The 12,155-nt window shown below is 49.7% G+C and overlaps 1 protein-coding gene across 1 annotated transcript in view; it reads left to right on the plus strand.

The window, feature by feature from the left end:
• The first annotated feature begins 4,215 nt into the window (after positions 1 to 4,215).
• LOC115177423 (ETS domain-containing transcription factor ERF) overlaps positions 4,216 to 12,155 on the plus strand; it is an 88,832-nt gene continuing 80,892 nt past the window's right edge. Inside the window, exon 1 of the mRNA XM_029738173.1 lies at positions 4,216 to 4,907. Within this exon, the coding sequence (XP_029594033.1) occupies positions 4,886 to 4,907 (22 nt within the window). The 5' untranslated portion in view covers positions 4,216 to 4,885. The remainder of the gene's footprint in view (positions 4,908 to 12,155) is intronic.

Genomic DNA, 12,155 nt, shown 5'->3' on the forward strand with positions numbered 1-12,155 from the left:
GGGAGAGAGGGGTGGAGGGTGGGAGGGAGGGGGGGAGGGTGGGAGAGAGGGGGTGGAGGGTGGGAGGGAGGGGTGGAGGGTGGGAGAGGAGAGAGGGGTGGAGGGTGGGAGGGAGGGGTGGAGGGTGGGAGGAGGGGTGGAGGGTGGGAGGGAGGGGTGGAGGGTGGGAGAGAGGGGTGGAGGGAGGGAGAGAGGGGTGGAGGGTGGAGAGAGGGGTGGAGGGTGGGAGAGAGGGGGGTGGAGGGTGGGGGGAGAGGGGTGGAGAGTGATAGAGGGAGAGAGGGGTGGAGGGTGGGAGAGAGGGGGTGGAGGGTGGGAGGAGAGGGGTGGAGGGTGGGAGGAGGTGAGAGAGGGGTGGAGGGTGGGAGAGAGGGTGGAGGGTGGGAGGAGGGGTGGAGGGTGGGAGGCAGGGGTGGAGGGTGGGAGAGAGGGGTGGAGGGTGGGAGAGAGGGGGTGGAGGGTGGGAGAGAGGGTGGAGGGTGGGAGGGTGGGAGGGAGGGGTGGAGGGTGGGAGAGAGGGGTGGAGGGTGGGAGGGAGGGGTGGAGGGTGGGAGAGAGGGGTGGAGGGTGGGAGAGAGGGGTGGAGGGTGGGAGGGAGGGGTGGAGGGGGGAGAGAGGGGTGGAGGGTGGGAGAGAGGGGTGGAGGGTGGGAGGGAGGGGTGGAGGGTGGGATGAGAGGGGTGGAGGGTGGGAGAGCGGGGGGGAGGGTGGGAGGGAGGGGTGGAGGGTGGGAGAGAGGGGTGGAGGGGGGGAGGGAGGGTGGGAGAGAGGGGTGGAGAGAGGGGTGGAGGATGGGAGAGAGGGGTGGAGGGTGGGAGATAGGGGTGGAGGGTGGGAGGGAGGGGTGGAGGGTGGGAGAGAGGGGTGGAGGGTGGGAGAGAGGGGTGGAGGGTGGGAGGGAGGGGTGGAGGGTGGGAGAGAGGGGTGGAGGGTGGGAGGGGGGGAGAGAGGGGGGGAGGGTGGGAGAGAGGGAGAGAGGGGTGAAGGACAGGGGTGGAGGGTGGGAGAGAGGGGGTGGAGGGTGGGAGAGAGGGGTGGAGGGTGGGAGGAGAGAGAGGTGGAGGGGTGGAGGGTGGGAGAGAGGGGTGGAGGGTGGGAGAGAGGGGTGGAGGGTGGGGTGGAGGGTGGGAGAGAGGGGTGGAGGGAGGGTGGGAGGGAGGGTGGGAGAGAGGGGTGGAGGGTGGGAGAGAGAGGGGTGGAGGACAGGAGTGGAGGGCGGGAGAGAGGGGTGGAGGGTGGGAGAGAGGGGAGGAGGACAGGGGTGGAGGGTGGGAGAGAGGGGTGGAGGGGGGGAGAGAGGGGTGGAGGAGAGGGGAGGAGGGTGGAGAGAGAGGGGAGGAGGGTGGAGAGAGAGGGGAGGAGGAGAGGGGTGGAGAGAGAGGGGAGGAGGGTGGGAGAGAGGGGAGGAGGGTGGGAGAGAGGGGAGGAGGACAGGGGTGGAGGGTGGGAGAGAGGGGTGGAGGGTGGGAGAGAGGGGTGGAGGGTGGGAGAGAGGGGTGGAGGGTGGGAGAGAGGGGTGGAGGGTGGGAGGGAGGGTGGGAGAGAGGGGTGGAGAGAGGGGTGGAGGATGGGAGAGAGGGGTGGAGGGTGGGAGATAGGGGTGGAGGGTGGGAGGGAGGGGTGGAGGGTGGGAGAGAGGGGTGGAGGGTGGGAGAGAGGGGTGGAAGGTGGGAGGGAGGGGTGGAGGGTGGGAGAGAGGGGTGGAGGGTGGGAGGGTGGGAGAGAGGGGTGGAGGGTGGGAGAGAGGGAGAGAGGGGTGAAGGACAGGGGTGGAGGGTGGGAGAGAGGGGTGGAGGGTGGGAGAGAGGGGTGGAGGGTGGGAGAGAGAGGTGGAGGGGTGGAGGGTGGGAGAGAGGGGTGGAGGGTGGGAGAGAGGGGTGGAGGGTGGGGTGGAGGGTGGGAGAGAGGGGTGGAGGGAGGGTGGGAGGGAGGGTGGGAGAGAGGGGTGGAGGGTGGGAGAGAGGGGTGGAGGACAGGAGTGGAGGGCGGGAGAGAGGGGTGGAGGGTGGGAGAGAGGGGAGGAGGACAGGGGTGGAGGGTGGGAGAGAGGGGTGGAGGGTGGGAGAGAGGGGTGGAGGACAGGGGTGGAGGGTGGGAGAGAGGGGTGGAGGGTGGGAGAGAGGGGTGGAGGGTGGGAGAGAGGGGAGGAGGACAGGGGTGGAGGGTGGGAGAGAGGGGTGGAGGGTGGGAGAGAGGGGTGGAGGGTGGGAGAGAGGGGAGGAGGACAGGGGTGGAGGGTGGGAGAGAGGGGTGGAGGGTGGGTGGGAGTCCTCCTCCCCCACCCTCCACCGCTGTCCTCCTCCCCTCCCTCCCACCCTCCATCCCTCCCCTACTCCACCCTTCCCTCAACCCCTCTCTCCAACCCAGGTCCTCCTCCCTCCGACCCTCCACCCCTCTTTCCCACCCCTGTTCTCCACCTCTCTCCTCCTCCCTCCCACCCCTCTCTCCCCACCCCTGTCCTCCTCCCCCACCCTCCACCGCTGTTTTCCTCCCTCCAACCCTACACCCCTCTCTCCCATCCCTGTCCTCCTCCCCCACCCTCCTCCCCTGTTTTCCTCCCTCCAACCCTACACCCCTCTCTCCCACCCCTGTCCTCCTCCCCTGTTTTTCTCCCTCCAACCCTACACCCCTCTCTCCCACCCCTGTCCTCCTCCCCCACCCCCCTCCCCTGTTTTCCTCCCTCCAACCCTACACCCCTCTCTCCCACCCCTGTCCTCCTCCCCCACCCTCCTCCCCTGTTTTCCTCCCTTCAACCCTACACCCCTCTCTCCCACCCCTGTCATCCTCCTCCCTCTCTTCTGTTTATCATTCATAAAGGGGAGGGGTGGAGGGAGGCACTGTGTGTGCTTTTCAGTGTTCAGAATGTACTGTGCTGTAGATTTCTATGAAAATGTAATCTCCTCTACTTGGGTTACCATAGAGCACCTTTTAGAAGGGGGTGGACACTCGTACACATGAATGCACACACACACGTGAGCAATTGATAGATGGACAGAAAGGCCATTTGTTCTCCACCGTTTTAATGGTTTAATTTCATGTCTCATCCCTGACTCACTCTTTTTCTTTATTCTTCATCTCTCGCTTCTCTCTCCAACCATACTTCCTCTGTGAAGAGCTTGGGGGATGCTGAAGTGCTCTTTAAATGAAAGAGCGATATGGAGATAGGAGGAGAGGTGGATGGACAAAGAGAGGACAACAGAATGAAACTGAAAGAGATAAGACTAGAGAGACAGAGGCAGAGAAAGTGAGTGAGGACAGAGAGGGAGAGCGAGAGAGACAGAAGGGGGGAGGGGGGGGGGGGGAGAAAACAATGCAGTGGCTAATGTTCCCCTAGATGTGGTTGACAGGGAGTCCGGGCGTGGGAAAACATTAGCCTGGCCCTTCTGCTCAGGAAGAGACAGGACGGGATGGTGCTCGCTGTTTCCTGGATTTGGGAATGCTGCATCCCAGATAGAACCTCTCTCCCAGCTCTCTGATGCTTATCTGGGAAAACAGAGTGACTTCCTGCCCTCCTGAAGAATAGCTAGTGGAGGACAGAGATCCTGTTTGTAAATCACACCATGGGAAGAGGGCTTGTTAAATGTGTTTTACACAGCAGTGTTATCCTGTTGATGTCCCTGTGCATTGGTCTTTGTCACACACACACACACAGTGACCCTTTACCGTACTGTTATTATGAGCAGCTGGGGGTGTCAATAGTGCTCATGAGACACACTTCACCTGCCATGTATGATGCCACCTCTCTCACATGCACTTGTTGACAATGTGACAGTTCTGCATCAGTGCTACAGATTAGTGCCTGAGTGACAGGACACAAGATTGTATATATGCAATACTTTCTCCTGAGACCGCAGGTGGCCAGGGACTATCCCATCACTGCCACCAAATTCAGCAGGGAGGTGTAGTAGACCATGTGAAATAGAGGGGGAAGTCTGTATAAGTTTGGTTTAGTTCCTGTTGCCATATGCTCAGAGTCTAGTGTTATAATGCCTTGTGCATTTGTACAGTGGTTTAATAATCTGGCCACATCAATAGATACAATTACCATGAAATGAAAAGAGATAATTAGAAGAAAGTACCTGCTATTGACGTAAAAGGACGTGGTGACGGCCTTCTCTCCTCTAGAATCGTAGGACACGGATATGATGTCACCACGGCAGTGTGGCTGTGGCGGTCTCCATGGCGACGCCGGGTGCTGCAGCAGTGACGCCACCCTGGCTCGTGGTGAGTGGGTGTGACCCGCCCCTTAGAGCCCCCCTCTCCCTCTCCGTGTGGGCGGCCCGGTGAGGAGGGAGAGAAACACGACACCCGAGAGAGAGGAACCGGGGGGAGGAGAAAGAGTAGCCACAGAGTACAGAATGTTAGTGAGTGGAGGAAGAAAGAAAGTCTAAAAAGAGGACGACTGCTATTCTACAGAACGGTTATTTTAGCGAAAATATGTCAAACAACGGGGAAGATGCGATTGAGACGGAGTAAACAACAACTCGACAGTTCGTGAAAGTATATGCAAACAAGGAAAGAAGGGTTTTCGGTTCGTGTGCTTGTTGGGACGGTTGACCGTGTTCCGCTGCAACTCGAACAGGACAAGGCGAAGTTGCCGTGGGACAAACAGCAGTGAGCTACATCAACTGAATGCGATTCGGGAAAGTAACGTTACCTCGCTCGCTACAGTTGAGGAAGGGTGTATTGGGAAAGAAAGTGGAAGCAAAGGGGCCCGCGAGTGGAACAACGGTGGAAAGTTTAACGTTAGCTTGTCCCCCCCTCGTTTTTCCAATCCGAACCAAAGGAAGGGCTCAGAGGGAGACGACTTTTCCTTCCACAAACGCCACTGACTTGAGATCCACCAAGCTCGCTAGCTAACGTTAACTAGCTTGCAACACTCAAAATGAAAACCCCCGGAGATTCGGGTAAGTTTGTGCAAAAGAAAAAGTCGACCACTTTTGTCTGAATGAACTTGATCATGAACTTGCTGGTTGTCTTCGCCAGTTGTTCGGTCTGTTGTCAATTACTAAGCGGTGAACAAAAGTCATACAAGTTGTTAAATACATTTAACTAGCTAGTTATATTGCTAACATTAGCCGTCATTTGACAGTTAGCTAGCTGACGTGAGTTCATTGCATTGTAGTTATACAGTATTCAACACGTTCTCCAGTTATGTTTGAGAAGTTGATACAAAAGTGTTGTTTATACTTACTGTGTGTAGTTTGCTGGGAATATGTCAATGTGGATTGATTGTCGACCTGTTGATGTAGCTGAAGTTGAGTTGCTTTAGTGAGACATTCAAAATGGAAGCTTTTGCTAGCGGACATCCACTTCTAATACTCGAATAGGAAATTAAACGATTGGTTGAGTTGTAGTTAATAATATGAACCACACACTTTGTGAAAGATTACACCTATCTACCGGGGTTGTTTTAAGAGTTTCGTTACATTTGGTCATTTACAATGTGTTGCTTGTTTGTCATCCTATGCATCCCGTACAAGTTTATTTCTCCACCTTTAGGGTCTATCTTCTCAGAAACGTCAAATGCTGCTGTTTTATGTATGAACCTGTCATAATCGGAATCTGATTAATTCGTGCTTTGTTTGTATCGTGCTTCAATAAGTTGTTTAAAGTAGCTGTGCACGGACCCGCGGTGCCATGTTGCGGAGTCCATGTTGGGATCCCCCCTCACCCGTTCGTAAAAAGTCTCTGGCCAAGTTTTCGAAGCTTCTTAAATCGGCCAAATTCACTCGTAATTCACCGTTCAGATTAAGTTGTCATTTGCACAATACATATATTTAGTTAGACCCGTGAAAATGCAAGTGAATAATTAGTTTAGTTTGCGAGGACGCAGTGCTTGGTTAGTTATGAAGGCCGCGGAGCTGGAGAGACGTTTCAATGGACTGTCATTTTCGAAGGTGGAGGCTTTGTCGAATCCCAACACGTTAGAATAAATCCTGTCGTTTCGGATATGTTTGCAGTTTACAATAACGCTTTAGGCATATTTCAAGCGATAATTAAACGTTTAATCTCGCTTTCACTTTAGTAATGATCAGTGATGAAGGCAGATGTCTGGGGATGAGTAAAGGTGACTGGGCCGCTGACAAAACAGACCAACTATCTGATCCGACCGACCGTAAACAAACAATGAAATACACAGCATCATAGGTGGCGCTTGAGTTTCATGTTTGGGGAAGCAGCTCAGCCCTAGCTGATAATCATATTTCATGCAATTCTACAACACTTTACATGTCTGGGGACATTATCAGAATCTTTAATAGCCTACTACAAAAATGACAGGTTAGGCCTAGGCTACTTTGCTGACACTGGCAAACTGAGATCAATAAAATCAACCTTGTCTTCAATGTAACCATGTAAACTAGGCCTATGAAAAGGGGAGACAAAATGTACAATATGACGTCCATCAACAATTGAGGAAATTATTGTCCTAAACTTTCCAGTGGCACTGACTCGCCCAATGATAAAGACAGTGAATATGCGCACTCACCGGAGATATGGCCGACGCTCTCCGCTAGTGCCAATAGATTAGTCCTGGTGTATCCTACTAATGGAATAAACAACATTTAAATCGTTTGGACTATATGTGACTTTTGTGTTTATCCCACAATTTAATTTTGAAGTATTGCGATAGGCCTAGGGCCAATTTAGATGCTTCTCACTGACAGTCGCAACTTGACATTAGCTATTTCATATTTGCCAAATTGCGGGCTTCTCAACTGTAGGCTATGCACTTGTTATTTACCATGTAATGGTGATATAACCAATCAGGTTCGATCCCAGGAACCTCCTACATATTCAACATTTCTAAATAACAGGAGACAATACAACCAACTAATCAAGTTAATTTATTTAATAAAAAAATCTATATATTGTGAGCCAGTATTAAATCTGGCAGGGGAGTCACCTCTGGTTATGCTAGCACCCCCCACAAGTAAGCCTGTAGCTCACAGATCACTGTCTGAGAAACTGTTTTATGGAAATCATCAAAGGTGCAGCAACCATTGCATTGTTACATTTGTTTCTCTTTAAAAACACATGCTGGCACTACAATGTGTGAACTTGATTCCAGACCTATATACAGTTGAAGTCAGAAGTTTACATACACCTTAGCCAAATACATTTAAACTCAGTTTTTCACAATTCCTGGCATTTAATCCTAGTAAAAATTCCCTGTCTTAGGTCAGTTAGGATCACCACTTAATTTTAAGAATGTGAAACGTCAGAATAATAGTAGAGAGAAATATTTATTTCAGCTTTTCAGTTCTTCCCACAAATGTTCTATAAGATTGAGGTCAGGGCTTTGTGATGGCCACTCCAATACCTTGACTTTGTTGTCCTTAAGCCATTTTGCCACAACTTTGGAAGTATGCTTGGGGTCATTGTCCATTTTGGAAGACCCATTTGCGACCAAGCTTTAACTTCCTGACTGATGTCTTGAGATGTTGCTTCAATATATCCACATAATTTTCGATCCTCATGATGCCATCTATTTTGTGAAGTGCACCAGTCCCTCCTGCAGCAAAGCACCCCCACAACATGATGCTGCCACCCCCGTGCTTCACGGTTGGGATGGTGTTCTTCGGCTTGCAAGCCTCCCCCTTTTTCCTCCAAACATAGCGATGGTCATTTTGGCCAAACAGTTCTATTTTTGTTTCATCAGACCAGAGGATATTTCTCCAAAAAGCACGATCTTTGACCCCATGTGCAGTTGCAAACCGTAGTCTGGCTTTTTTATGGCGGTTTTGGAGCAGTGGCTTCTTCCTTGCTGAGCAGCCTTTCAGGTTATGTCGATCTTCACAAGGTCCTTTGCTGTTGTTCTGGGATTGATTTGCACTTTTCACACCAAAGTACGTTCATCTCTAGGAGACAGAACGCGTCTCCTTCCTGAGCGGTATGACGGCTGCCTAGTCCCATGGTGTTTATACTTGCGTACTATTGTTTGTACAGATGAACATGGTACCTTCAGACATTTGGAAATTTCTCCCGAGGATGAACCAGACTTGTGGAGGTCTACTTTTTTTTCCCCCTGAGGTCTTTTGATTTTCCCATGATGTCAACCAAAGAGGCACTGAGTTTGAAGGTAGGCCTTGAAATACATCCACAGGTACACCTCCAATTGACTAAAATTATGTCAATTGACTCAAATTATGTCAATTAGCCTATCAGAAGCTTCTAAAGCCATTACATCATTTTCTGGAATTTTCCAAGCTGTTTAAAGGCACAGTCAACTTAGTGTATGTAAACTTCTGACCCACTGGAATTGTGATACAGTGAATTATAAGTGAAATAATCTGTCTGTAAACAATTGTTGGAAAAATTACTTGTGTCATGCACAAAGTAGATGTCCTAACCGACTTGCCAAAACTATAGTTTGTTAACAAGAAGTTTGTGGAGTGGTTGAAAAATAAGTTTTAATGACTCCAACATAAGTGTATGTTAACTTCCGACTTCAACTGTACATCTGCCACACCACCATTCTATCTACACTATCCATCATGGCTCGGCTTCTTTAACGGGTCGGGACGACTGCACCTTTCACTTCATTCACACCCACCGATTCACGTAATTCCCATGTTAATGCATCTGTCCACTCCGCACTGACTCAATCACTGTACAAACACTACCACTCCAACTGAAACAAATGAATGAGAATCGGCCTTTACTGTTTTTACTCAAGAGCGTGAAGTGAACTATAGCTATACTCCAGCCTTGCGGCTTTCACACAATGCGACGCCTGACTTCACGGTGTCTGTGTGAATGGCCCGTGTCTATCTGGTGCAGGTGGGTTTGTACTGTACGGCATCGGAAGAGGAAGTGGTCAGAGTTTGTACATCTCTGCTGTGCGTTTAGATTAGTATCATTTCACTATCAGCGGCACGCTTTCATATTCAAAGTGACTGGTAATCATGTCATCCCTGACTGGTTGATCTTAGATGTTGTGTAGGTCTATAGTCAAGTAGTATGAGCAAAATCTCCTGTCTAATTAGTGAAGAAGTTTAGCATGTTTTGTTTTTGCACTTGTTCCAAAGATGTTGTTTTGAGATGTAACGTGATATGTGACAAAAGATCATAGATAGCTTTGGGTGATCTCACCTTCAATAATATGATCAACTCAAGCTAATCATAAATATGCTCTGTATCAAGCATGTAACAAATGTGGCTACAGTCAATCTGTCAGCTGGTCTGTAGTCTGAGGCCTATCAAAGGTGAACAACCGTGAACGATGACACTGTAAAAAGAAGCCATGATTATATGGGGATTCCAAATAGGTCAAACAGTGACCATCAAGCTCGCTACTTAAGTCAGCTCATTCCTGAAATTCCAGCATAAGTTTGTTCCTGCTCTCTCTTGCATGTTGTGAAGCACATTACTAACCAACTTCCCCCATACATACAGCATCAGGAAGCTCAGTCACACATTACTAACCAACTTCCCCCATACATACAGCATCAGGAAGCTCAGTCACACATTACTAACCAACTTCCCCCATACATACATACAGCATCAGGAAGCTCAGTCACACATTACTAACCAACTTCCCCCATACATACATACAGCATCAGGAAGCTCAGTCACACATTACTAACCAACTTCCCCCATACATACATACAGCATCAGGAAGCTCAGTCACACATTACTAACCAACTTCCCCCATACATACATACAGCATCAGGAAGCTCAGTCACACATTACTAACCAACTTCCCCCATACATACATACAGCATCAGGAAGCTCAGTCACATTTAATTCCAACTCTGCATATTGTTTTATTTCACTAAAACAAAGGCTATGCCTGACATCACAGGGACTTGAGATGAAGCAGGCATCTCATCTTATGGGGGTGATCTCTCCCAAGAATAATGTGGTTTTGTGTACAACACAACAGTGATGCCTGTTCTGTAGTGGCTCTGTGGCTAAATAGAGCCATGCCTGTTCTGTAGTGGCTTCGTGGCTTATATACAGCCATGCCTGTTCTGTAGTGGCTCTGTGGCTTATATACACCCATGCCTGTTCTGTAGTGGCTCTGTGGCTTATATACAGCCATGCCTGTTCTGTAGTGGCTCTGTGGCTTATATACACCCATGCCTGTTCTGTAGTGGCTCTGTGGCTTATATACACCCATGCCTGTTCTGTAGTGGCTCTGTGGCTTATATACAGCCATGCCTGTTCTGTAGTGGCTCTGTGGCTTATATACAGCCATGCCTGTTCTGTAGTGCCTGATGGACGGACTGTGTGAGCCCCATGGCCTCTGCTCTCCTCCCTAACCTCTCTAACCTCCACCCCCTTCCCTTTCTGCCACATTCCAGTACACCCCTACCCCAGAGAAACGGCCCTGAGGAGGGGGCTGATGACATCACCACGCCCCACCCCAAGTGGCCATTTACTAGAGTGTGTGTTTGGTTGTATGTCGGGAAGTGTGTGTGTACCCAAGACTAGTGTGTATGTATTGGATGTATGTATACCAGAGCGAGTGTGTTTGGGCGGTGTTTTGTACACGTGTATAAAGTCTGTTGTTGGGTTTGTGTTTGCGTTCACTTGAAAGTGTGTCGGCCTTGTGTGTGAGTTGTGTGTCCGTGCGTGTGCAAGTCCCACTCCTTCGCTCTCTTAACCGTGTTGACAAACACAGTTGAGCTTTAACCGGGGTATTATCTAACCACAAATCTGCCCTAATAATAGAGACTTCAAATAGTCACATTATTATGAGGCTTTAATCCCAGCAGGCCTTTATCTCTCACTCACTCCAGTTCTCCTGTTGCTGTGCAGGCTGGTTATGAGTTTTAACCCTTAACAAACGCCTCTTCACTCATTACAATCTATGTTCATTGCCAGAATGAGAATGTTATAAATAGGATATAGCAATCTAATAGTTTGTAGATAGATATGATTTGTTCTCTAAGCTTCTTTGTCTACAAATACCTAGGTGTCTGGTTAGACTGTAAACTCTCCTTCCAGACTCACAGTAAGCATCTCCAATCCAAAATTAAATCTAGAATCGGCTTCCTATTTCGCAACAAAGCCTCCTTCACTCATGCTGCCAAACATACTCTCATAAAACTGACTATCCTCCCAATCCTTGACTTCGGCGATGTCATTTACAAAATAGCCTCCAACACTCTGGTCACCATAGCAACATCCACCCGTAGCACGCGCTCCAGCAGGTATATTTCACTGGTCATCCCCAAAGCCAACACTTCCTTTGGCCGCCTTTCCTTCCAGTTCTCTGCTGCCAATGACTGGAACGAATTGCAAAAATCACTGAAGCTGGAGTCTTATATCTCCCTCTCTAACTTTAAGCATCAGCTGTCAGAGCAGCTTACCGATCACTGTACCTGTACACAGCCCATCTGTAAATAGCACACCCAACTACCTCATCCCCATATTGTTGTTTATCCTCTTGCTCTTTTGCACCCCAGTATCTCTACATGCACATCATCATCTGCATATCTATCACTACAGTGTTATTGCAAAATTGTAATTATTTTCGCCTCTATGGCATATTTATTGCCTACCTCCCTACTCTTCTACATTTCACACACTGTACATAGATTTTTCATTTTTTTTTTATTTTGTGTTATTGACTGTACGTTTGTTTGTGTAACTCTGTTGTTTTTGTCGCACTGCTTTGCTTTATCTTGGCCAGGTCGCAGTTGTAAATGAGAACTTGTTCTCAACTGGCCTACCTGGTGAAATAAAGGTTATGTATGTAGGTATGTAGGTATGTAGGTATGTAGGTATGTAGGTATGTAGGTATGTAGGTATGTGTATGTGTGTGTGTGTGTGTGTGTGTGTGTGTGTGTGTGTGTGTGTGTGCTCTTCTCAGATGAAAGCAGGTTCACACTGAGCACATGTGACAGACGTGACAGAGTCTGGAGAACGTTCTGCTGCCTGCAACATCCTCCAGCATGACCGGTTTGGCGGTGGGTCAGTCATGGTGTGGGGTGGCATTTCTTTGGGGGGCCGCACAGCCCTCCATGTGCTCGCCATACATACGTACGTACGTATGTGGCTTATATAGAGCCATGCCTGTTCTGTAGTGGCTCTGTGGCTTATATGTATGGCGTACGTATGTATGGCGTACGTATGTATGGCGTATGTATGGCGTACGTACGTATGTATGGCGAGCACATGGAGGGCTGTGCGGCCCCCCAAAG

Source organism: Salmo trutta, chromosome 37 (assembly GCF_901001165.1).
Source record: "Salmo trutta chromosome 37, fSalTru1.1, whole genome shotgun sequence".
Lineage (NCBI taxonomy): Eukaryota > Metazoa > Chordata > Actinopteri > Salmoniformes > Salmonidae > Salmo > Salmo trutta.